Raw genomic sequence first — 24,379 nt, forward strand, 5'->3', positions numbered from 1 at the left:
TATATATATATATATATATATATATATATATATATATATATATATATATATATATATATATATATATATATATATATATTTAAAAGAAGGCTCTTTTTTGCTTTGATTTTTCTAGAAAAGGGTTGGCAAGAACTTGTTTGGTAGTAAATAAACTATCTAAATCAAATAAAGTTTTTTTTTTCCATTAATTTATTATTATTGTTTTGTTTTTTGTATATAAAAGCAATATATAGTGTAATTTAAAGGTACTTTTCGTAATTTTTATTGGCCACTAATGCTTTCCTTTTGTTTTTTTATATTAATATTCAAAAGCTTAAATTAATTATTGGAGAGAAACCTTGTGCATCCATATTACTCCATTTTAATAATCATTTTAGTTCTTGATAAGTATATCAAGTTGAGGATAATGTTGACATCAATTTTATAAAACAAATTAGCTCTAAATGGACGTATAGATTTGGTCCATCTGTTTATAAATTTTACCAGCAATATAGTTTAAGCCTTCATTTTTGTCGATTTAGCTTATTTGTCGGGTAAGATAAGAAAACTCTCCTATTTTAAAAATGGGTTTCGTTTTAGAACTCCTAAACAATGTGTAAGAGTGAGAGATTCGAACATTTAACTTTTTGGCGGATGATATAGTTATGTCATAAGCAGTTGAATTATGTTTGAGATTTATTTTAAAAAAATTAATTTATTTTTAATGATAAAGAAAAGAGGGAGAAGTATGTTTGGGTGAAATAACAAATTTGTTAATTGATGAACATAAAATGTAGAGAGATTTGGATAATGGATAAGATTTTATAGTAATGTACAGAGATCAGATCATGCACATTGGGAGCAATAATAAGAGTAGCCAAGAATCTTTATGTCAATCAGTGATACCAAAAGCAAAGCATATAGGGAAAAAGTGCATTTCTTTTTCACTTTTTCTTGTTCCTTAACATGGAATCAAGGTGTAATTGCTTGTAGTTAGATCAATAATGTAGGTTTTGAATCTCTTTTAGGGCTTTTCTTGGAAGCAACTTTTGTTTCAAAAACATTTACCGAATGAGTTGAATATGTAAATTGTTTGACCGCATCAAATTTGTTTTCTTTTTCTCTCTTTTTCTTCTAAAGGGTGTAGAAACCTCTCCCCGCATTTTAAAAACTTAAGGAAGACCATATCTGATAGCGGTAGACTTGAGCCATTACAAATGGTATCAAAGCCAGACATTGGGCGATGTGCTAGCAAGGAGGCTGAGCCCCAAGAGCGGTGGACACGAGACAGTGTGTCATCAAGGATGCTGGACCTCGAAGGGGGTGGATTGAGAGTTCCACATCGATTGGAAAAGGGAACGAGTGTCAGCAAATACGCTGGCCCCGAAAGGAGGTGAATTATAATATCCCACATCAATTGAAGAGGATAACGAAGCATAAGGGTGTGGAAGTCTCTTTCTAGCCAACACACTTTTAAAACCTTGAAAGGAAGCCCGAAAAGAAAAGCCTAAAGAGGACAATAGCATAGGACTTGGAGTTACACTTGCTTACACCTAAAGTAAGAAGAAGAGGAATCATTATCACATTCATACATTATCCACTCTAAATGGACTATGTACTCTCTTAAAGTGAGGAAAATAATAGACAGCTGCCATTCAGGTTCATATGCAACAAAAAGGATGGATATTTGTTGCTATCCACATTCATATACATGAAGAGATGCATTAAAAGATTCCAAAGAACAATCTGCATCATTACCATAACCACTACAATTGCAAGTGTTTCATGTGAGCAAAACAAACAAACAAGGGGACCCTACACCTTTCTTTTTTTTCGTTTTTCTTTTGGCAAAATGAGACTCTACATATGGGAATATGAGCAAGATACACAACCAGTCCAAGAATTACCACAAATATAGAATTGAGCATGTAAAAGCAAGTCATTCTTCTTCAACTTAATCGACCCTGTTTCAATTTTCTCAGCTTTCCTAGTTCTTGACGACCTACCCATTTGTCATATGCGCATTTTGATGCAATTCCTCGACATCGTCAGAATTGCGATACTCATTCATCTCAAATGGGATAGAACCGTGGTTTTCATTCATCATCTTCACCTAAGTTGCCAACAATGACTAGTAAGAACCATGATAATGGGAGTATAGCCTCCTTAATTCAGACTACCCGCTTTGGATCCCGAGCAGCTGCAACATGGTCCTACAAGATAAAAAAAAAATTGAAGTAACATGCATTATCCCCATTTATTTTTTATAAGCTTTATACGACTAGATGATATTAATCTAGAGCAAGCATTTAAACTTGTAATGGAAGTCCTTTTTCAACAAAGAAAAGAAAAGTAGGAAAAGAATATGTACCAGGAAGCATATTCAAACATGAAATTTAACTCCTCAGCCCCTGTTTCCAATTCGTACTTACCTTTCTTGCATTAGCCAGTGGAATCTAAAACTTGGTACGGAGAAATTTATTCAAATACAGTAAGCAGATACTGAAGATGGGATTACAAATGTAAAAACGAAAAGTTCACTATTCACAACCATTTTCTTTTCAGACAGTAAAATTGAATTGGAGCAGGACACAGCCTCAACTGATCAGGCAAAAGAGGGGGAAAAACCTAACTGTTGGGCACTTTAGCACATAAGAATCATCGAATGCCAAGGCACCAAAGAAGAATTAATCTCATATGCAGTAAAATATTTGCATGCATATATAATCTCTCCCACTAAGTGTTGGTGAAAGGGTGATGCATAAAAAGGAGATGTAGCCAGAGTAAAAATCCTTTATAAACTAAAAGACCAACATTTAATCTCAATAGAACTTCAAAACCACAAACATGGGCTATGAAAGGAAGGATTTACAAGAGTAGTGTCGAGATAGAATTTTGGCTACTCTCCAGAACATTATGCATTTGGTTGAAAGTGAAAGTGTAGCAAGAAAATTTTGTACCATTGGAACTAAAATCATAGGGGATCAGAGATCTGCAGGCTAGTAGTGAATTTCAATAATAACCGTCGAGCCACTCTTACCCTGATTTTTGTAATTATTCCAGTTCTTATATAACTAAAAGTTGGAAGATTCACTTGTAAAGGTTTTCTTCTCTTCTACCTTAGCAGTATTGTATCATCACGAAACCTTTTTCCTTCTCTTAGGGAAGTGAAGTTTTTTTCCTCTCGATATTTTCCCTTTTAGCAGCTATAGTTTGAACTTTTATGCTTCTTGATGTACCAGCCCTGTTAGCACTTAGCACCCACTGGATGTTCTAGTTTTCTTCTGTTTAACTTTTTTTGAATATACAAGACAACCCAACCCCTCTTAAAGCGCAAAAAATGCATATACATACATATTGTGTAAGGAGATCCTCTCTTGCTGTTGACTTCTCGTTGTGCATGTTTGGTTTTTGGGGCTGTCATGGGTTACCAATGATGTTGCAAGTCTATGATTAAACCTTAAATTTCCACAAGTGAACATATTAGATCCAAATTGGATCCATCTTACCCTCTCTCTCCCACACCATCTACTTTCTCTGTCACTGTTCCCCTCTCTCTATCTCTCTACTTTCTTTCTCCCTTCATTAACGAATTCCTGTCGATGGGTTCTGTGTGGAATGTGTAGGGTTGGAGGAGTATATGTTTCCTTACTTTGTCCAGATGAGAAGATCTGAGGGTTTTCTATATGGATCAGTGTCGATTAACATTGCATTTTCAAGGTAAAAAGTTAGGAACTATACAGAAGCTTAGTGTTTTGAGGCATGAAAAGTCAACTAAATGAACTAAACGAGGAGCATTCAGTAGATTCCAACACGGGCGCCAGGGAGACGGAAATGAGAGGGGGAAATGTAAGATAGAAAGAGAATAAAATTGATTCTATTTTAAAATTTGAGGGATTAAGTTTTAAAATTGGAAGTTAAGGGATTGGTTTTTGCTTTGAATGTTCTATGGTGCAATTTGTTTCCTTTTTAGATTTTGAGGATTTAATTTTTAAAATTGAAAGTTTAGGAGGCAATTGTACAATCAGGACCCATTAGGGGTGGTTGGTGCAATCAAAATACTTTTAATGTTTTGTTAAATTTTTAAATTTTAAATCTGGAGCACTACGAATCAAGCCTGGGATTTGGGATTTAGAAGAAGACTCGTGATAGAAAGGTGGGCTGCTCCGTTGCCCTTGTTCAGCTTCTTAGATCTTGGGTGGTTGATGGTAATCGGGACAGTTTGAGATGGAAGATTGATCCCTCAGGTGGGTTCTCAACTAAATCCACTTTTTTAAAACTCAACTAAGGGGGCAACGAAGAACAACTTTCCTCTGGTAAGACTCATCTGGAGGCTTAAAATCCCCAAAAAAGTGAAGGTTTTCATGTGGCCACTTGCTTATAGAAGCTTAAATACTTGTGAGAAGCTTCAAAGGAAGCTCCAAAACTGGTCCTTGTCTCCCTCCATATGCTTTCTGTCTTAAGGAGGAGGAATTTCTGGATATCTTGTTGCGTTGTGAATTTTGCTTCTGAAGGGTGGTCTATTTTGTTGGGAGTGTCAGTTGTCTTCCCAAGAAGATTAATGATTAGTTGCTCGATGGGCTTGATGGAAACTGTTTTGATGGAAGAGGAAATATCCTTTGGAATCTGTGCAACCCGTTCTCTACTTTGGTGTTGTTGGAAAAAAAGAAATAGTAAGATGTTTGAAGATAAGTCTGCGTCTTTTGATTCTTTTTGGATCTTTCGTTGAATATACATACCCGTTTCTTATCAATAAATAAATAATCTGGTAGGATATATAATGAGCATGCTTAAACGAAGTTTTAATTAGTTCGTCAAGCAGGTTTGGGTGTCGCGGCTAGTGGATTGGGATCAATCAGTCTAATGGTTAACTTAGATGATTTGGTGGCTCCTTTCTTTTCTTTGATAATTATCTTTCTTTGTTCTTGTTTCTTAGTTAACCATCCAGAAAACAGATTTCCAATCCAGTGGTCAGTTGGCCACTAACTCTCAGAATATTCCCACTAAACTTATCACCATAATTCTCTAGCCACATTCTTAATCATTAAAATTGTAATTAGAAGAAAAGGAAAGAAAATGAAAGAAAAGGAAAGAAAAAAAAAACAAAAAATCAGAATATTATCATCTCTAAAGTCTCATGCTGCAGTATTAAAATTCAGGGCATAAAGTTACGAAAATTAACAAAAAGTTCGATGAAATTAAACTTACCGAGATAAAATCAAAAGCTCTGGTATCTTCCTTCTTTGAACTATTCATCACAGAACTAGGTGATTGTGCTGCAAGATTTGGCTGGAATATGTCCGGAAGGGGTGAAGAATATCCTCCACCGCTTGATTGGAGATTGGGGTTCCCAAACTGTTGGTAATTGGACATGGCTGATAATAATTGTTGTTGAGTAAAGAAGTTTCCAGTGGGAGCATAACCCATTGGCTGAGAAGAAAAGGCTGGATTGAACATCATGCCTGAGGGAAGATAAGGCATTCCAGGGAAAAAGGTGGCATTCATATTTGTCCCAACCATTGGTGAACTGTACGTGCCTGTTAAAGAATCGTGAGGAACCTGATTCTGATGGTTGGGTTGACTAGAAACCGAGAATAAAGATTCAGACAGTGAATCCTTAGAATCTCCTTTATCTTTGTTCTTCAATGCATCTTCATGAATGGACAAACCACTCATCAAATCAATAACATCTTTCCTTGCATGTTCTTGTACAGCAGGTTCAGAACTTGATCCGAAAATATCAAAAACTCCAGGTTCATTTTTCTGTTCTGAGGTAGGCTTTTTATTTTCATCAGTAACCTGATTATTTTCAAAGTTCATCCCAGAAAATATATCATCTGGATTTTCTCTAGTTTCAGTTGTATGAAACAGGACATCTGAAAAGGGGTCATCGTCATTCTTTAGTTCGCTGGTGCTTGTGACGGTGTTTAGGCCACCTCCAAATAAGTCATCTACTAATGGGACACTTGACAGGTTTTCCACCTCTAAGGATTTGTCTGTTCCACCGTAATCACCTGCATCACTAGTGTCTAATAAGTCTGGCATCTGAATGGTGGAACTGGTGTTGCTTGGTAGAGACTTCTCGGAATCATTCATGGGGGGAACTCCTTTTCCTCCATCTAAAAGAGGCATAACCTGCCCAAAGAGACAAGGGACTAAATTATAATTCCTTTTCAGGATAAGACCCCAAAGTTGAGCTTACATTATTTCTCAAGCAATTGTAACCAAATTATACTGTATCAAAGGATAAAAATCCAAATGACGGATTTATTCAACAATTTCATCAACTATCATGCAGAGGCTTCCTTCAATTTTTAAAGAGTAAATATTCATTTCAAAGGAGAAGCAAAGTAATAGCATTATAACAGGTTCTATAGTATTCAAGGAAATATTTCCTTAGTCAAGCAAATAGCTTCCTTAGTCAACCAAATCTTATAGATGAAAAGTAAGACATCGTAACAGAAAAAGTGATTACAACAAGGCTTATGGATATAACAATGTCAATAAGTACCTACAACTCAGTAATTATGATATTCTAATAATTTTTGCATCTCGACAGGATTAAGTAAGATGGAGGAGTTAATTCTGATATGATCTTTTCCCCATCAGGAAGGAAAAAAAAAACATGCCTCCAATACCACTTTAAGAAGAAAGTCACTCAAAGAAAACGAGAAAACAAGCATAAACATTATGTTCTGCAGGCAGACAGATTATTTACCTTGCTAGCTTTGTCTCTAAGAGATGCCTGGGGGGATTCAGAACATCCAATTACTGCATCTTGATTTTCACTGAAATAAGATGTCACAATTGAAAAATGTTCATCGCCACTTCTCCTAACAATTGACTCAAGGATGCAGAGAGCTTTGAAGCGAACCTGAAGAGTTAAATTCTCATCAATCAGATTTAGTGACAAATCGATATACAAATATCAACTATAATTTTTTAAATCCAAAACAGAAAGCCAGCCTTTGTTCATATAATATCATAGTAAAGAATATTAACATCAAGAACATGCCTGCCATGATGGGGATTTAAGCTTTGTTTCGAGAGCATTACTCAGCGCCAATGCATCTAACATTGCAGCTTCCACAAGAAATGCTTGAATGGCATCTCGAGTTGGTTGCAAACGCACACCACCTGCTGTTGCAATGGTCTCCAGTAACCTCTCTTCTCGAGTTTTGCTCACTGAAGAGCCAGAACTTGAGTTCCCATTACTTACCCTAGAATCCTGGTTCCAAGTTCCACTAATAGTACTCTTTGATGTCCCCAGAGTCTCACGACCATATTCAACTGGTTCATATCTATTATCATACTCAATTTCAGTAGTCAACGACCTCTGAAGATTGGGACCCCGAGGGCTACTAGTGCCATTCTTTCTTGATGAATGACCTTGGGCAAAATTACTTAGACCTTGTTTGATTGATGCACTTCCTAGACCAACTACCTCGCTAAGAAATGATTTTTTATCTTCTGGTGGCGGTTCATAATTTGAATTCCCAAAACCTTGAATTCGACGGTTAAGATTCTCAGATGGTGCAGGCTTGTTATCCTCTTCAGCAAAGATAGCAGAAATGGCATCATGAGCAGTCTCCCTCACAGCTTTATTGAGTGCATCACCTTTAAGGGGGTCCGGTTGTCCCTTATAATGAAATAACTGGCGGACAGCCACAGAGTGCCTCTGCATTTCCCTTCTGAATTCCACACCAGACTTCCCAACTGCATACTTTATCAACCTAAGAGCCTGTAGTAAAATCAAGCACGAGTTCAAATTTTCACAAATAAGAAAAACACATGGAAACTTTCAATGGGAGAATTTCAACTCATGGAATTTTAATTAAGCTGAAGCGAGCGTTAAGTATCAAACTAGCCATCCGCAGAATACAAAAACTAAATTAAAAGTATATAATAGCTATCAACCAAATGATACAATTCCACATTATATTCATGTCGCCCAGTCTATAATGACGAATATCGTGGAAGAGACAAGATTTAAAACAAAGCAGGCTAAGTCAATATCAATGATATAAAAAATACTTCAGATTATAAGCTCTAAAATTATCATCTCTGAGAAAACATATGTAAGAGAAAACTGAAAGGGATATGTATGAATTTTTGTGTTCATTATTCTATCAACATTTGAACAATGTGGAAATACCAAAACCAAGCGATTCCCGAGCTAGCATAAAAACTAAACATTTCGCCGAATTAGGAGGCTTACAACACAACCCAAAAACGAATTACTTGACTCTGCCGCACTTTCTAAGACCACCGAAGAATCAGAGAACAAAAGTCCTAATTGCACTGATAGAATATACTACTCCCTGGATAACACATCCACCAAATTAAGTTCGAAATTAAAATAAGAGAAATCAGAACAGAACGAGCAGAAAAGATGTAGATACCTTCTGTTTGACAATCGGGCTCTTATGTTCAAGCCTCTTCAGAATGAATTCCGAAAACTCCTTGACAATACTGACATGCGAAGATCTCAAAACTTCGCAAATCTCCTCCAATTTGTACACCGGCGTGACCTTGTCCTCGTCCGAAGTCGCCGCATCAATCATTCGCGACCTCCAGTACGACTCTACAGCTCTCCGACTCGAATCCATATTGACCAATTAAGATTACTAAATCCTTCACAGAAAACAATCGCTGCAAACTCGATCCACCCTAAATCAATCCTATTCCCGATCCAAATCCCAGATATCCAAGAAATGCCAAGAACCCTTCGGTTTAATCAATGCTTGCCTTATCCTCCAAGTAGTCTCACCACGCAAACCTAATTAGATTCTTTCGAAATTATCAACTGAATCTCTTTAATCCGGCCGATCTTCGTTGTGATGCGAAATTTAGTATCGGAATCGAGGTTCTTGCAATCTGAAGATGGAAAAAAAAAATTGCCAGAATTGAAGAAACTTCGGCTTCACCCGGTCCGTGCAGGCGACGACCACACCTCGGCCCACTGTGCCACCTGCGAATTGCGATTAAATTTTGCTTTAACTTCTAAAATTTTCTTTTCTGAAATATAAATAAATTTCCTCTTCTCAACTTTAATTTTTTTCTTTTTTAACCCTCAAATTTTAAAATTTGTATCAAAAGATAAGCTTTTTTATTTATTTATTTATTTATTTATTCTTTGTGATCAACGGTGGATCTTCGAGTTGGGCTCACGCATAATTTTTTCGACCAAATAAATTTTATCCGATATCTAATTTTACTTTCAAAACACCTAACTAAATATTAATACCAGAAATTTGGTTTTAACTATTTATTACTTTAAATAATTAAAATCCGCATTTCTAATTTTACTTTTAAAACACAAATTTGGTTTTAACTATTTATTAGTTTAAATAATTAAAAACCATATTCCTAACTTCTTTGAGTAAATACAAACCTACCAAAAATTTTAAATATTCACCTCATTTTTGTCGCAGTAAAAAAAAAATATACCACTGAGTAAGATTAAAAAAACGTGCGTAGATTATATTTAAAATTGTTGGTTATTTATTTATTTTGTTCTTAAAAAAAAAAACACGTTTATATTTGTGTAATGAAAGTGACAAAAATGTGTAACACATATGTCATTATTTAGAGGAACTCCTTGCTTTGCAATGATTAATTTACCATAAATAATCAAACCTTCCTATTATGCAATTATAAACATAACTTTATTTTCAATATATCATTAAAAAAAAATACCCGCGAATAAAAGTTTTTTTTTTCCCTTGAAATAACTAATTAATCTAATGATACGTGAATGCATTATTCTCGTAACCATCACTGCAATGTCAGTCATTTGCGCCAAGGTGTCATATATTTACCTAAAAAATAGGAGTAACACGTGACTTACCACCAACTAAATCTTGTTAAGAATTATTGGGAGTGAGTCCACATTAGTTAATTTAGTGGAAGATCGTGTATTTATAAGTGAGGAATACTATTTCCATTGGTATGAGATGTTTTAAGGAATACCAAAGCAAAGTTATGAGAGTTTATGTTCAAAGTGTACGATATCATATCATTGTGGATAGTCGTGATTCCTAACAAAATCGAGGTGTGATAATTGAACGAAAAATTGGTAAGCAAAATTGAGACAAAAAATAATTTGATCGGTTACAGCCCTCATTGCTAGTATTTAATCTATCTCATCCGTTACATCCCTCCGGACATATGAACACGGTGGCTTGTCTGAAATTAATATATATATATATATATATATATATATTCGATTAAATATGTAATTGAAAGTAAAAAGACATTGAATTAATCTTCCTTCCCAATCCGCCATGGAATCCCACCTCTGGACTTCCATTGGAGAACAAACAAAAAGCATCGATTTACCCCAAAACGACGCCGTATTGCCCGACCCCATTCTCTTCCCTACTTCTCCGGCCAGACCCTCCTCCGCGCCCGTCCCAACTCCGTGGGCAATGTCGTCGCCGCCGCGGACAAACCAGCAACCTTTTGTTTACCACTGCATAGCCTCTCTCCACCGGCCGGACGGCAACATACTGTCAATTGCGATGACAAAGGAGTTTATATATGTGGGGTCGGAGAGTGGGCGGATTCAGTCGTGGAAGCTGCAGGAGTGCCCGGGAGTTGGGTTCATAAAGGCCAGCTCCGGTCAAGTTGGAGCCATGTTTGCGTGTGGGAGGATGCTGTTCAGTTCCCATGGGGATTACAGAGTTCGGATTTGGGAAGTGAAAATGGGAAATAAGAGATTGAAACCCAAAAAGATTTCGACTTTGCCCCCAAAGCGCTCGCTTTTTGTGGGGAGAAACGGCCGCCGGCAGCTGCAGCAGCATTCCGATCACATTTCTTGCTTGGCTTACAATGACGCTGATAAGCTTCTCTATACAGGTAAACTAGGTTTTTATTTATTCACCAATATAGAGCCCAGACTAGTTTCGGGAATATCATTGGTTTATAAGTAAACATATTTATTGGAATGAAGTCTTTGGGAAACCAAAAGATAACTTATACTTAAAATGAATAATATCATAAACTATGTCAATAGAATCCGAGTCTCGATTAAAGAGAAACAGTTAGAGGGCTCCATAAGGGCTCTACAGAGTATTTTGTTCGAGGGGAGGATTAGGTAAGAAATACATCTCCGTATGAAGTCTTTTGGGTTAGCTCAAAGTAGACAATATTATATTATCGTGGAGTCGGTAATTATTTTTATTTATTGATGAAGGTTCATGGGATAGCACAGTGAAAGCTTGGAACATCTCAGAAAATCGATGTGTAGATTCATTTGTAGCTCATGAAGGCCATGTAAATGCAATTGTCATAAACCAAGAAGATGGTTGCGTTTTCACTTGTTCTTCTGATACCTCTGTCAAGATCTGGAGAAGGGTTTATGGAGAAAGCTCCCATATTTTAACCATGATTCTCAAGTTCCAACTCTCCCCCGTCAACGCCCTTGCCCTAAGCCTCCTGTCGTCGTCCTCGAAACCATGCAACTTTCTCTACTCGGGTTATTCGGACGGCCACATCAACTTCTGGGAGAAGGAGAGCTCCTCGAGTAGGTAATGTTAAATCACCGCTCAACACAACTATTTTTTATGTTCTAGTAGAATTTGAAAACTAAAAAGGTGTTTTTGTGTTTGAATAGAAAATAAAGAGGAAATCAAACCCATATTCACCTAAATCATTGGAAACATGTTCACTCTTTATAGAAACTATTGAAACACACGCATTTTTTTGTTAAAATCAATTGAGAATAAGAGACATTATAAGACACTTTGTAGAAACGACTACCCATCGAGAATATGAAAATTCAAGACACTCGGTAGAAACTACGTATTTTGTGCTTCAATCGAGAGCACTAGATAGAATCGAGAGCACTATGATGTTTTAATATATTCGTGATAGGTACAACCATGGAGGGTTGTTACAAGGCCATCACTTCGCAGTTCTTTGCTTAGTAACGGTAAAAGACTTGATTCTGAGTGGGTCAGAAGACACGGCGATAAGGATATGGAGGAGAGAGGAGAGGGGAAATGGGTATCTTCATTGGTGCCTTTCAGTGATCGAAGGGCACCATGGGCCAGTCAGGTGCTTGGCGGCGGGCATGGAGATGGATAACATGGGGAATATGTTGGTTTGCAGTGCCAGTTTGGATCAGAGTTTTAAGGTCTGGAGAGTGAAGCTTTTTCCTCCGCCGTTGATGAACAGGTCGGAGATGAATGTGGAACAGTTGAAGAAGGAGATTGGTGGATGTGAAATGAATAATCCTGTTCTTTCACCTTCTTGGGTAGAGAAGAGGAAGCTTCAATTTGATGATTATTATGTATCTAATAATAATAATAATCACTTTTAATTACTTTCAATTAGATTGATGTTTTCGAGTCGTTGTTGGTTCGATATTCAGTATATCATTAGAGATAAGGCCCCAAGTCCCCTCTTTTGATGTTTAGACATTCATTGTGTTTGTTGTTATCGAAATTCTCCAATATTTTAATAGCCGACTAAAAAAGTTTAGACGGGTCGAGAACTTTGGTAGTTTTAAACATTAAAGGTAGCAACAAGAAAAAAGCCTACCCATGTTTCGTAGTAAATTCAAACTATATTTAAGACGGTTCCAATTACCTTTCAAAAGTATCCTTAAACTTTCAAAATGTTTAAAAAAATAACCGAAACTATTAATACACTATTTCAAAAATACTTTTAAAATTTAAAAAGTTTTTATAACAATTTATTTATCAAATTGGTTCTTTTCCATTAACTAATAATGATAATCATATTTTTTACCTAAAAAAAAAAAGTTTTAAATTATTTTTAAGGACATTTAGGCTATCTTTTTAAATACTTTCAAAAGTTTAATAACGGTTTTATAACAAAACAGTAACAATTTTTCATTTAAATTTTAAGAATATTATTAAAAAAAAATTAAAAGGTTAGATATAAAATTTAGAAATATTTTTATTAATTTAATAAAAAAAATATATTTTAGTAATAAAATTTGGTGTAATTCAAATAATGAAGAAGGACAAGATAAACAGAGACAGCCGACAGTGCATTTCCCAAATATATAATTACAGAGGTGAATTTCATTCAATTCCTTTTTGATTTGACGCTTCAATTTATTGATATAGTTACTGTCAAGTCAACATCACATCACTGTTGTCATATAGGATGACAAGCTGTCTTAATTTGGACGTTGACTTTCAATGTTAAATTTTATTTTTAAAATCCAACTTCCTATAATTTTTCATTTTTGTTATTTTTCCTAGTTACCTTAAATTTATAAGATTATTATTAAATAACTCTCCAATTTTCAAATTCCTTTATAAAAAAAATTATGAATTAACTATATATTTAAGTACAATTTTGAAATGTATTTTCATTAATATGCAATAAATAAGTGCAATTTTTCAAGAAATACAAAACTAAATCACTCCTATAAATATTAAAAGTTAATAAAAATTTCGTAATTTAGTTATTACATTACATCAGAATACTCCGTCCCATTCTGCAAAGATCGATTACGTGTCCTGTTTTTCGTACACGTCACGCGCCAAACTTTAAGAACGCCGTCCAGGCTTCCGCTACAAATGGTGCAGCCGTCGTCGGCCTCCTCCTCCACCACCTCTTCAGACACAGAGCCGGAAAACGCCGCCACGCACCTCACTGGCCCACGGTGCCCGACTAGCACCGCCAAACACGTGTGCATCTGGCAATCCACCTCATCCCTGGCCCACACCCGACACGTGGTATCCGCGGACCCACTCACCACGTACTTCCCAACGGTGGCCAAACACATGACTGCGTGGGTATGGCCTTGCAACGAACCGCCGTACTTAAGCTGGCCGGAGAACCACCCTTTGAGCCAAAAGTGGAGGTATCCATCGCTGCAGCCGCCGTAGAGGAGGCCGGAGTCGGTGGCGAGGCTGAGGGTTTTGACCGGAGAGAACTTGGTAGGGAGTGTGACGACGAGGGAGTGTGTAGGGCGGTCGCTGCGGGAGAAGTTGCGCCGCCAGACTCTGACGGTGGCGTCGTCGGAGGCGGTGTAGAGGAGGCCGTCGTCGGCGGCGATAATGGCGTTGATTGGCTCGGAATGGGCTTGGATTGTTTCCACGCATTTGAAATCGGAGACTCGCCAAATTTTTACGGATTTGTCGAGTGATGATGAATATAGAACATCGTCGGAAATGTTGATCGCCAGCGACGTTATTGGACCCATGTGCTTCGTCTGAAACATAATTAATTCAACATTAAATTTATTAATCTACCATACAAAATTAAAAGATTTTATTATACATTAAAAAAAATATCACTTTTAAATGTTTAATTATAATTACAATAAATCATTAATTTAATTTCCTATATATATATATATATTATATTATATTATATTATAATAATAGTAACTCAAAGAAATGGGCTAGAATAAATGTAATTAGTAAATTTATATATATATATAACAATATTATTAAATGTATTAATTAAATATACTTAAAATAAATGGTATATTGAGTAGCTCAACCAAAACTATGTCCAAAGCAATAATGGTCATAAAGAATACAACACCAATATTTATTGGATTTAAAAAATATATATTTATTGAAAAATAAATAAATTAATGTATGAATTTGATGGTCTCTATACAGTGATGTCTCTATCTTGATTTAAATATATATTTAGTTTAGAAGCAAAAGAAAAAATTGAATTACCATTTTGTCCTTCCCTGAAATGTAACTTCTGACATAATTTCCGGTGGCCGGAATAGTGGCGAGGCGGAGATGTTTGAGGCCTCTATCCGAATTCCGCTGCCAGACACGAACCTTGCAATCACTATACGCCGCATAGACTTTATCATGAGAAACCTGCAAGGCCACCGCCATGGAGGCCTTTGTTTTAAGCTGACCACACTCTGTGAAGTCCGGCAGCTTCCAAATCCTGACTAAGTTGCTGTCAGAGCCAGTGTAGAGAATATCGTTAAAGATGGCAATGGATAAGATCTGGCCGTCTTTTTTTAGGACAGACGACACGCAGCGGTGAGAAATCAGGAGGTCGGAGAGTTTGGTCGGTGCGGCGGCGGTGGTAGAAGCTGGGTGGAGAGGGGAGGTGGCCGGGGAGTTGTGGAAGCTTTGAGGGAGAGAAGGGCAGTTGTTGAGGTGAGGAGGTGTGAATGGGAATTGAGAAAAGGAAGGTTCTTTGGTGGAGCTGCTTCTGTAAAACCGGCGGCCGGCGGCCGCCTCGGTAGAGGAAGTGGCGGTGGCGGTGGGGGTGGTGGTTGTTTTTCGGGTTTCTCTAATGGAGAAGGAGATGTTTGGAGGTGAGGAGTCCGGTGAGTTTAGAGAGGCCATTCTCTCTTGTTTTAGTGCTGGGGTGTGATGAAATGTAATGGAACCAAATGTGTAGTGACATTATTGTTTTTTTTTTTTTTTTTTAAGGAATATTATTTGTGTGGGTTTCATTGGGTCCATGAATGGGGAGCTTCAAATCTTAATTAAAGGTTAGCCAATATGGAAATAGAGGTCTTAGGTCGATCCATATCTTTGTCGGAAAGTATAGGTAGAGATTATATGTAGAGATGTTCATGAGTGCTGCACGACTTTCCGTTCCTATTTTCGTCCCCCGTCATTGTCTCCATTTATTTAGTACGGAGAGATCTTCCCAGTCCCTCACCCATTCCAGTTTAAATGGTGAATCTCGGTCCTATTTCAAATGAATACCCACAGAGCCTCGGTCGCTCCCAGATTAAACTTTAAACTATTAAACATTGGATTTGTAATCTACCTAATTTCTTTCGAATTGAGCCAATATTCATTACAGTCATTCGTTATTCCACTCAACAAAATTTCTAGCGAACCTTATAGTATAAAGATATATTCTCGATAAAAATAAAAATGATAATTCTAATAATTTTATTTATTTATTTATTTATTTATTTTGTCCTCTAACCCTTCTAAATTTTGGAGAATTAGTTAGTTTATAAGGTTACATGTGTATTCAAAATACAAATAAGTACATAAAAGAAAATTAAATTTATTACATGAACTAATATAATATATTAAAAAAAACATAAAGATGCAAGTTAGCTAAATTTAGTGAATTTTAAAAACATAAAATAAATATAATTTGAAAGAAAGAGAATTAGTGTGGGTGTTGTTGTCGAGTCGATAAGAGAAGGAAGGGGGAAATAAATGAAGGCATGGCAATCCAAGATTTCGAGCCCAAAACAGACTGTTCGGTTAGAAATCGATCATACCAACACCGCCATGAGCTTCGATACCACCATGATAGCTCAATCCTCAACCCCTCAAAGCCCTACTTCCAAACGGATGCTTGACCGCGCCCTCTCCTCTCGTAGAGTCCCTCATCACAGCGGCGATCTTGACGACGACGACGACGACGACGATGTTTCGAAGACGAGGAAGCACAATTTCTCCTTCTTCACTCACCGGCTTTCCAATTATTTTGCTCGAATCGGACCCATTTCGGCCTGTCTTGCGCTCCTTGCCTTAATCCTTCTCTTGATTTCCTCTTTGATATTCTTTCACTCCCGCAGATTTGTGTGCGTTTCGTCTTATGATCATATTTCCCGCTCTGGATTCTTCGGCGTGGACGGGCTGGATTCGGATTTTGGTGCCCTCGGTGTGCCCTGGTGTAAGTTTTCTTGTTTATCCCTTTCTTCCCTGTGAATTGTGTCCGATCCACTCTAATTTCTCTGGCATTGTCGAGTTTTAGATCCCTTATACTTGTCTCAATATAATTGAAAATTAGATGCAGAACTATAATTAATTTACTTTCTGTATGATGAAAAGGAAACATCGAAAACAGCGGCGTTGTTTGTGGAATTGAATCTGTGTAACGCCTTTGTTGTAACAAGTTCGTAGTTGTAGTCTGATTAAATGCTATGAAATTCCTAAACTTGTTGCTTGTTGAATTTGCTGATTAAATGCTATGCAGAACTATAGTATTTAATAATGTTGAATTTTCTGGATTACGATTAAGGTTCCTTATGAATGAACTAGTTCTATTCTCACTGACTTCACAGCTCTAGGTTCTAGTCTGATTAAATGATATGAAGTTCCTAAACTTGTTGCTTGTTTGAATCCTTATAATCCCATCGTTGGCAAAAGGCAGATCGAAACATGGAAAGACAGTGGAATGGACTGCAAAAGATTTACTAAAGGGCTTGGAAGAGTTTGTCCCAATTTATGAGACTCGTCCCATAAAAAACAACATGTATGGAATGGGCTTTGATCACAGCTTTGGCCTTTGGTTCATTGCTCGTTGGCTAAAGCCAGATTTGATGATTGAGAGTGGTGCATTCAAGGGACACTCAACTTGGGTGTTGCGGCAAGCAATGCCAGATACGGCAATTATTTCGCTATCACCTCGTCACCCCGAAAAATACTTGAAGAAAGGGCCTGCTTACGTTGATGCTAACTGTACGTACTTCGCTGGAAAGGATTTTGTAGATTTTGGAAGTGTTGCTTGGAAAAAATTGATGAAAGAACATGGAATTGATGATCTTAGTCGAGTCCTTGTGTTTTTCGATGATCATCAGAATGAATTAAAGAGGTAACCAGAACTTTATTACGATCAAATATGTCTGTTGTCGATCTACACAAGCTGTTATGCTGAAAATTTGTGTTGTAATTTGAGTGCAGAATAAAGCAGGCTGTGAAAGCCGGCTTTCAACATCTTGTTTTTGAGGATAACTATGATACTGGTACAGGAGATCACTATTCTTTAAGGCAGATGTGCGATCAGTTCTATATTAAAGGTGCCTGCTCTTCCCCTTGTATCTCATTCCACTTTGCTTTGTTTTTATACTGTTTAAATATGCCTAGGTTAAAAGACGATACAATTTCTTCTTCACATCATCTATTGGGTTACCGGATAAGGATTTTGTTAGTAGATATTGTCCTTTTTGGGCTTTTCCTTTTGGGGTTCCCCTCGAGGTTTTTAAAACGTGTTTGCTAGGGAGAGGTTTCCACACCCTTATGAAAATGTTTCGTTCTCCTCTCCAACCAACATGGGATCTCACAATCCGCCGCCTTTTAGGGCCCAGCGTTCTTGTTGGCACCATCTTGTGTCCACCCTCCTTTAGGACTCAGCCTCCTCGCAGACAATCGCCCGGTGTCTGGCTCTAATACCATTTATAACAGTCCAAGCTCACCGTTAGCAGATGTCCTTTTTTGGGCTTTCCCTTTTGGGATTCTCCTTAAAGTTTTAAAACGCGTCTACTAGGGAGAGGTTTCCACACCCTTATAAGGAATGTTTCATTCTCCTCTCCAACCGTTGTGGGACTTTACAGATTTTCACACGAGGAGCCTTCCTTAATACAAACAAAAGCTGAAATCTAATGAGAAATTTAGAACTGATTCATGTGATGCTTGTAATATTTTCAGGATATAATGAATTCTAAATGATTTCTTGGGTTGCTTTGACTTATTTGAAACTGATACTGTGAGTTTGTGTCTGCGACAAATGAATCTGAAGTTTATTTGAATGCTTTTATATTTCTGATTTAGGAGGTGGGCACAGTTGCTTCAAGGACAGTGATGAAGCTAGAATCAGAGCAAAAAGGAAGTTGTTCTGGGAGAAGGCAGTGGATATAGAAGAACTTTGTGGTCCATATGAATCCTGGTGGGGTGTCCGAGGCTACATGCGTGACGATTTTAACCATAGTAATAGGGCTATTTCCCATGCAGAGCACTTCCAAAACAGCAGGTACCTGGAGTCAATTCTTGATGTTTATTGGGAGCTTCCTCCTGTTGCTGGCCCTTCCTTAACACACCAGACTAGATACGATCCTGCTCGTGTTTCCAGCCCTATTGTCGAAGATGGCAGGTACGGGTTGTTCCGACGGCTTGGTTTAGCTCAACTCGAGACTTCTGTATTTAACGGATACACACAGATGGTCTATATTCAGGTATCTTAACGATAGCTGGGAGAGGATATGGCAGAGATTTTAGGCATTTTACCCTACTGTCAATAGTTAAAGACCTTAAGGTCTTGCCTGGTTTATCTTGTAGTCGTCCCCTAGTCATGAAATGCCATCTTTTTTCCTCACCCCTTCTGTTTTTCATATTTGAAGTCAATTTAGGGACAGATGCTCTGTTCAAACATATTACTAGTGGTTTTGTTGATGACAGTTGTACACATTGGCCATACCGACATCCCGTGTTATCGAACCTCAATTGACTTTAGCAAACTGTTTTCGTATCTGCGTACGACCTACGAGCAATCTTTAGAGCCTTAGAGGGAATGAATTTGCAAACGATGCGATTGTGATCTACCTAACGTGACGAGAGGGTGATAGGAAAACTAGATCATGATCTGATAACCACTGCTGAATATGCCAAGAGAGCTCTGTCCCTATAAGTGTACATTTGATTCAGAAGATATTAGAAAGATGACTATAAATATACAATTAATTAAACATTTTCATTAATATTATATAAAATGACTCCGAACATTTTCTTTAATATTATATAAAATGAGTTCGAACAATTTTATTAATGTTATATAAAATGACTTCGAACAATTTCATTAATATTATATAAAATGAGTTAGAACAATTTGAAGGAAAAAGTATTAAATTTCTATGGACATGTGAGGGTTTGAATCGATATTTGATTAAATATAAAGATAAATAAGCATTTTAACTTGGGGAAATTTAAAATATTTAAAAATTTAGAATTAACTAAAATAATGTTAGTATTCATGTGTGCAGGCAAATTAAAATAATTTATCTTTTATCAAATAAAAATAATAATATTTATTTTATTTTGAGGATTATTTTTTATTATTTATTTATTTTTTTTGGACCGTGTTTGGTTGGGCAGAGGATCCAATTTGTGTTGCCCAAAGAAAAAAAGGGCACACAGACCCAAACGGAGGTGATTGATGAGGTAGCGGTTGCTCCGCGTTTGGCGTCGCTCTTCGTCAATCACTTTTCTTCTTCTTCTTCTACAGTTCCTCTTCCGCCATTACCAGCACGACGGAGCTCCTTCTTCTTCACCGCTTCTCTCTTCAACCCTGGTATTTGTCATGGTCTTAGAAGCCCTAGCAGCAGCCTCCTCCACTGCTTCGCCCCCTTCCACCAGCAACTTCAATCTTCCACCACCTCCTGAAGATGCGTGGAGTCGTGCTTATCAGCGACTACATCCTCGCTGGAAATCTCTTTCCCACTCTCACCTGGTACCTTCATATCCCTCTCTTTCTCTCTCTCGCCCTAATCCTTCTTCACGAATGTCTGTTTTATTTCTTCTTAGCTGCCTCGACTCTACGGTGTATGTCTCGTATTTATTTTTTTATTTATTTGTATATATTTGAGTTTGTTTGTAATAAATAGCTTTACCGATGATCATCTATGCGATATGGTTGGAAATGTTCCATTCGTGTAAGTTGAGCTTCTGGCTTATTGTTTGTTTCGTTAATCAAGTCATGTGAAAGTCAGATTTTCTTGTACGTGCACCTTGAACTGCATTTGTTTTAATTTGTTATTGGTTGGTATATCTGTACTAATTTATGATGCTCTCTATGTTTTTTCCTGTCTATTCTGTAGTCGCCCATTCCAATTTCGATATCGAAAGTTAATCAAGTGGATGCGGCACGGCTAGATATTGAAATGTCGGCCATGTTGAAAGAACAGCTGGTTAAGGTCTTTGCTTTGATGAAGGTATCTGTTGCTCCTTATTCTGACTTCGAAATGTAAATACTTGGCTAGTGAAGTGATCTAGGCGTCATTCAGTATTTTGTTCTACTTTGGTGGATTAGCCAGGAATGTTGTTTCAATATGAAGCTGAGCTTGATGCTTTTTTGGAGTTCCTTATTTGGCGGTTTTCAATTTGGGTAGACAAGCCCACACCGGGAATTTCTCTCATGAATTTGCGGTACCGAGATGAACGTGCATTGGAGGTTCCAGGAAAAGGTAAGGTGGTCTAAACAGCTCCTGCTATGCTTCTTTTTTAACCGATTGTTATGGTCAGGATGATGTAGGAATGATATCAGTTTTATCCAAACTTGACATTGTAAGATAATTATAAATTCATTATGAAGTTCTTAGAATTAAAATTCAAGCAGCCATGGAACTGCTATGATTAAATCTTCATAGAAATTAGCAATACGATTGTCAATTACTAGTTCCATTCATGAAAACATTATTAAATTTTTTGCTAAACTACTTGATTTACTCATGGCTCTGGACTTCTTCTGCAATACAGTTAGAACTGGATTGGAAGGACCTGGCCTCACAGTTGCTCAAAAGATTTGGTATTGCGTGGCCACCGTGGGCGGTCAATACATGTGGACTCGTTTACAATCATTTTCTGCCTTCCGTAGATGGGGAGATTCAGAGCAGGTACTGGTTTTCAGAAAGTCACCACCCCTACCACGTGGACAACCTTCTAGTTTTGGATGTTTGTTGAGATTAACCCTGTATTTTGTTCAGAGGTCACTGGCTAGACGAGCATGGCTTTTGATACAGCGCATAGAAGGAATATACAAAGCTGCTGCATTTGGCAACTTGCTCATATTTCTGTACACAGGAAGGTATGGTTTTCAGCATTCGATATGTTTCCTTCTCAATAGACTCTTCCACTCCAACAGCTTGAAGGAGTTATTTGTGCATAATTCATGCTAAAAAGGTGTTTTCAAAGGATTCTGTGATCGTACTATCAATGAAATGATTTCTTATAAATTAAGAATATATAATGTATACTATATATATATATATACACACATACGTTGTTCAAGTAAAATGCATACTTATCAGATTCAGGGCTTAGTGACTTCCCTCCATTTCTTCTGTTTTGTTTTGCGATGGAAAAAGGAAAATGAAATTATTTTTCCATCGATAATATACAAGTTTCTGTCGGTAGGGACTAGAGAGTGAATGCTTCATTTTATTTATCAGTCAAAGGACATGTTGGGTTTCTATATTAATGTGTCTGCCAATGAATTGGGAGCATTGCGTTATTCTGTTTAAGCCTGAATTAGCATTCTGCGGATACATTTGACTGCTTTACTTTTCACTCAATCTAGACATAGGCTGAGACAATTAATTACTTCTGCAGTCATATTGTTGAAACTTGTGTCGATGATCCTTCTCTCATATGCTTGTCACTCAGTTGTATTGGTTTAAATGGTTTAAGTATTTGTGTTATGGCAATCATATAAAAGTGGTGGATGTCGGTTATCATGAGTAATCTACCTTCTTGGTCAACTTGTTTTGTAGCATCTTATTTTTGGTGTGGTGCAGGTATAGAAATCTTGTGGAAAGGGTTCTCAGAGCCAGGCTTGTTTATGGGAGTCCTAATATGAACAGGGCTGTAAGCTTTGAGTATATGAATCGCCAGTTAGTGTGGAATGAATTCTCGGTAACTTTTTCTCTTCTTTATAGTTTGTTGCAGAACATTGGATTTTCTTTTCTTTTCTGGTTTAGAACTAATTGTCACATTTCTTTCTTCATTTCAGACACATATTTTATCGGAACGTGTTATTGTTCTTAACCATATGATGATTAGCTCGTCACCCTCTTCCATTTTCTCTAGAAGTGGCATTCTATTTCAAGTCAAGCATGATACATATTCTCTGATTGTGTCCTGTTTTAAGTCTAGCATGGAAGAACTGTATGTTTGATGAATATTTTCATCTAGATAGACTTTAAATGTACTTCAAGTTTCAAGTCGTTCATATAGGTTTTTCATTTGGTTTTCAGTGGTTCAGTATTGTTTAGTTTATGCATGCATGCATGCATGAATGTGGGAAGAAGGGTTTCAATTTTTTTGCCCAATGCCATGCTAATTATAACGTTATTGTCCATAGTAGGGAGCATTTGTCCTCCTTAACGTTTAATTTTTTCTGCTGATAACAGGAAATGTTGCTATTGCTCCTTCCTCTTCTAAATTCTTCTACTGTACGAAACTTTCTTAGTCCATTTTCTAAGGATAAGCCTTCAAGCTCAGCCGAGGATGACAGTGCTTGTCCAATTTGCTTGGCAAATCCTACAATTCCGTTTCTGGCTTTGCCTTGTCAACACAGGTTAGTGAGTTTTCTGACATCATTGTATTGTTAAACCAAAAAACTACTATTCGTCCTATAAAAAAAGGAACAAAAAAAACAAAAAAATTAGTTGTGTTTATTCCAAAAATGTAGGATACTGGAATAAAAGTTCAGACATACATATTATACTTTTCAATCAAATACTTAATTTGTTTTTTCTTGAATTCGGTAATAAAATAAATGTTATAAATATAAGAATGCTGGTTGATGTAGTTAGTTCTATGCTAACCAAATAAACAAAATTTAATTAACTCAATGTCTATTGCAAAGTTTCCTAAAAGAAAAGTCCAAATCAAGTATGATCGTACAATTATATATTTGGTAGAAGTATGACAAACAAGTCTAATTCGCAATCAGTATTTTTCTCCAATGTTTTTGAATTTCCTGCATGTTTGACAGTCAAAGCTTCTTAAAGTTCACCAGCAGAAATTGAAACGAACAATAGAAGATTTGAAATTCTGATGTTAACTGTCGAGCAACACTCATAGATGTATTTCCAAGGATAGCTGGATTTCATGTCTGTATAATTGTATACATTTATTCTCACAGTCTCATCAGCATAGGGATGAGATGGAGAAAATTATTAGCAACTCCTATTTATGTTTCTTTTTTTCTATCTGCCAGATACTGTTACTATTGCCTTCGGACGCGATGCATGGCAGCTCAATCATTTAGATGTTCCAGATGTAGCGAGCCTGTGGTGGCCATGCAGCGGCATGTTGAAGGTACTTCTACTACAAATCTAAAACGGTGATTGCGCCCCCAGGCAAAGGGAGCAAATACAATAACAAGTATAGTTATATTAATAGAAAAAGAAAAATTGCTTCAACGTTGCATTTAATTTTTTTTTTTTTTTGCTTGAAGCATCATCACATGCTTACAGAGAATCAAATTCCCTGGAAAGGCATATCTTGTATTGTGTAGTAGGCCTAGTAGGGGGCTCATTCTTTTTTACTTCCCGATTTCATCTGTAGTGTTCAGGTACTCGCTGATTAGTTTGTGATTAAATTACCCTGCAGAAGTTGCACGATAAAATAATATGCTTCTTTCTTTACCCTGCAAAAATTTACTCTGGAAAATTTCTGTGTTCTTTAATCCAAATGGTCTAGAGTGAAATTGAGTACTTATTTATTTCTTTGGTCTTTCCATTTCCACAAAGAGATTGATAATATATATATATATATATATATATATATATATATATATATCTTGAAACGGGTCTAATCATCACTTGAGTTACGTTCCAATAGTTAAGTCTCTTAATGACTTAATATTTCCATAAAAAAAAAAACATCTTTGTTCTTGCGTGCCAGGCAAATTGATATCATTCTTTGGTTTCTATCTTTGCTGTTAATTAATTACGTTATTA

At 36.7% G+C, this 24,379-nt stretch overlaps 5 protein-coding genes across 5 annotated transcripts; 3 read left to right on the top strand and 2 right to left on the bottom strand.

Moving 5' to 3' along the window:
- Window positions 1–1,639: 1,639 nt before the first annotated feature.
- On the bottom strand, window positions 1,640–8,973 carry LOC111479156 (VHS domain-containing protein At3g16270-like). The gene is made up of 5 exons (XM_023123665.1): window positions 8,382–8,973; window positions 6,995–7,720; window positions 6,698–6,853; window positions 5,188–6,114; window positions 1,640–2,192 (listed from the first exon to the last, which is right to left on the bottom strand). Exons 1-5 carry the CDS (start codon window positions 8,586–8,588, stop codon window positions 2,151–2,153), a joined length of 2,058 nt encoding a protein of 685 aa, XP_022979433.1. The 5' UTR covers window positions 8,589–8,973; the 3' UTR covers window positions 1,640–2,150.
- A 1,292-nt stretch (window positions 8,974–10,265) lies between these two features.
- On the top strand, window positions 10,266–12,304 carry LOC111479229 (protein JINGUBANG-like). Its single transcript, XM_023123785.1, has 3 exons — window positions 10,266–10,839; window positions 11,177–11,510; window positions 11,857–12,304. The coding sequence occupies exons 1-3, from the start codon at window positions 10,266–10,268 to the stop codon at window positions 12,302–12,304; spliced, it is 1,356 nt and encodes a 451-aa protein (XP_022979553.1).
- Window positions 12,305–13,423: 1,119 nt separating this feature from the next.
- LOC111479545 (protein JINGUBANG-like) lies at window positions 13,424–15,324 on the bottom strand. The gene is made up of 2 exons (XM_023124242.1): window positions 14,658–15,324; window positions 13,424–14,176 (listed from the first exon to the last, which is right to left on the bottom strand). The coding sequence occupies exons 1-2, from the start codon at window positions 15,291–15,293 to the stop codon at window positions 13,427–13,429; spliced, it is 1,386 nt and encodes a 461-aa protein (XP_022980010.1). The 5' UTR covers window positions 15,294–15,324; the 3' UTR covers window positions 13,424–13,426.
- A 770-nt stretch (window positions 15,325–16,094) lies between these two features.
- Window positions 16,095–19,134, top strand: LOC111479593. Its single transcript, XM_023124334.1, has 4 exons — window positions 16,095–16,596; window positions 17,073–17,517; window positions 17,607–17,722; window positions 18,474–19,134. Exons 1-4 carry the CDS (start codon window positions 16,134–16,136, stop codon window positions 18,881–18,883), a joined length of 1,434 nt encoding a protein of 477 aa, XP_022980102.1. The 5' UTR covers window positions 16,095–16,133; the 3' UTR covers window positions 18,884–19,134.
- Window positions 19,135–19,791: 657 nt separating this feature from the next.
- Window positions 19,792–24,075, top strand: LOC111480056 (peroxisome biogenesis protein 2-like). Its single transcript, XM_023124998.1, has 8 exons — window positions 19,792–20,145; window positions 20,513–20,626; window positions 20,725–20,878; window positions 21,171–21,307; window positions 21,398–21,498; window positions 22,208–22,325; window positions 22,823–22,989; window positions 23,635–24,075. The coding sequence occupies exons 1-8, from the start codon at window positions 19,996–19,998 to the stop codon at window positions 23,762–23,764; spliced, it is 1,071 nt and encodes a 356-aa protein (XP_022980766.1). The 5' UTR covers window positions 19,792–19,995; the 3' UTR covers window positions 23,765–24,075.
- The last annotated feature ends 304 nt before the right edge of the window (window positions 24,076–24,379 follow it).

This window comes from Cucurbita maxima, unplaced genomic scaffold (genome assembly GCF_002738345.1).
Source record: "Cucurbita maxima cultivar Rimu unplaced genomic scaffold, Cmax_1.0 Cma_Scf00005, whole genome shotgun sequence".
Taxonomy (NCBI): Eukaryota; Viridiplantae; Streptophyta; class Magnoliopsida; order Cucurbitales; family Cucurbitaceae; genus Cucurbita; species Cucurbita maxima.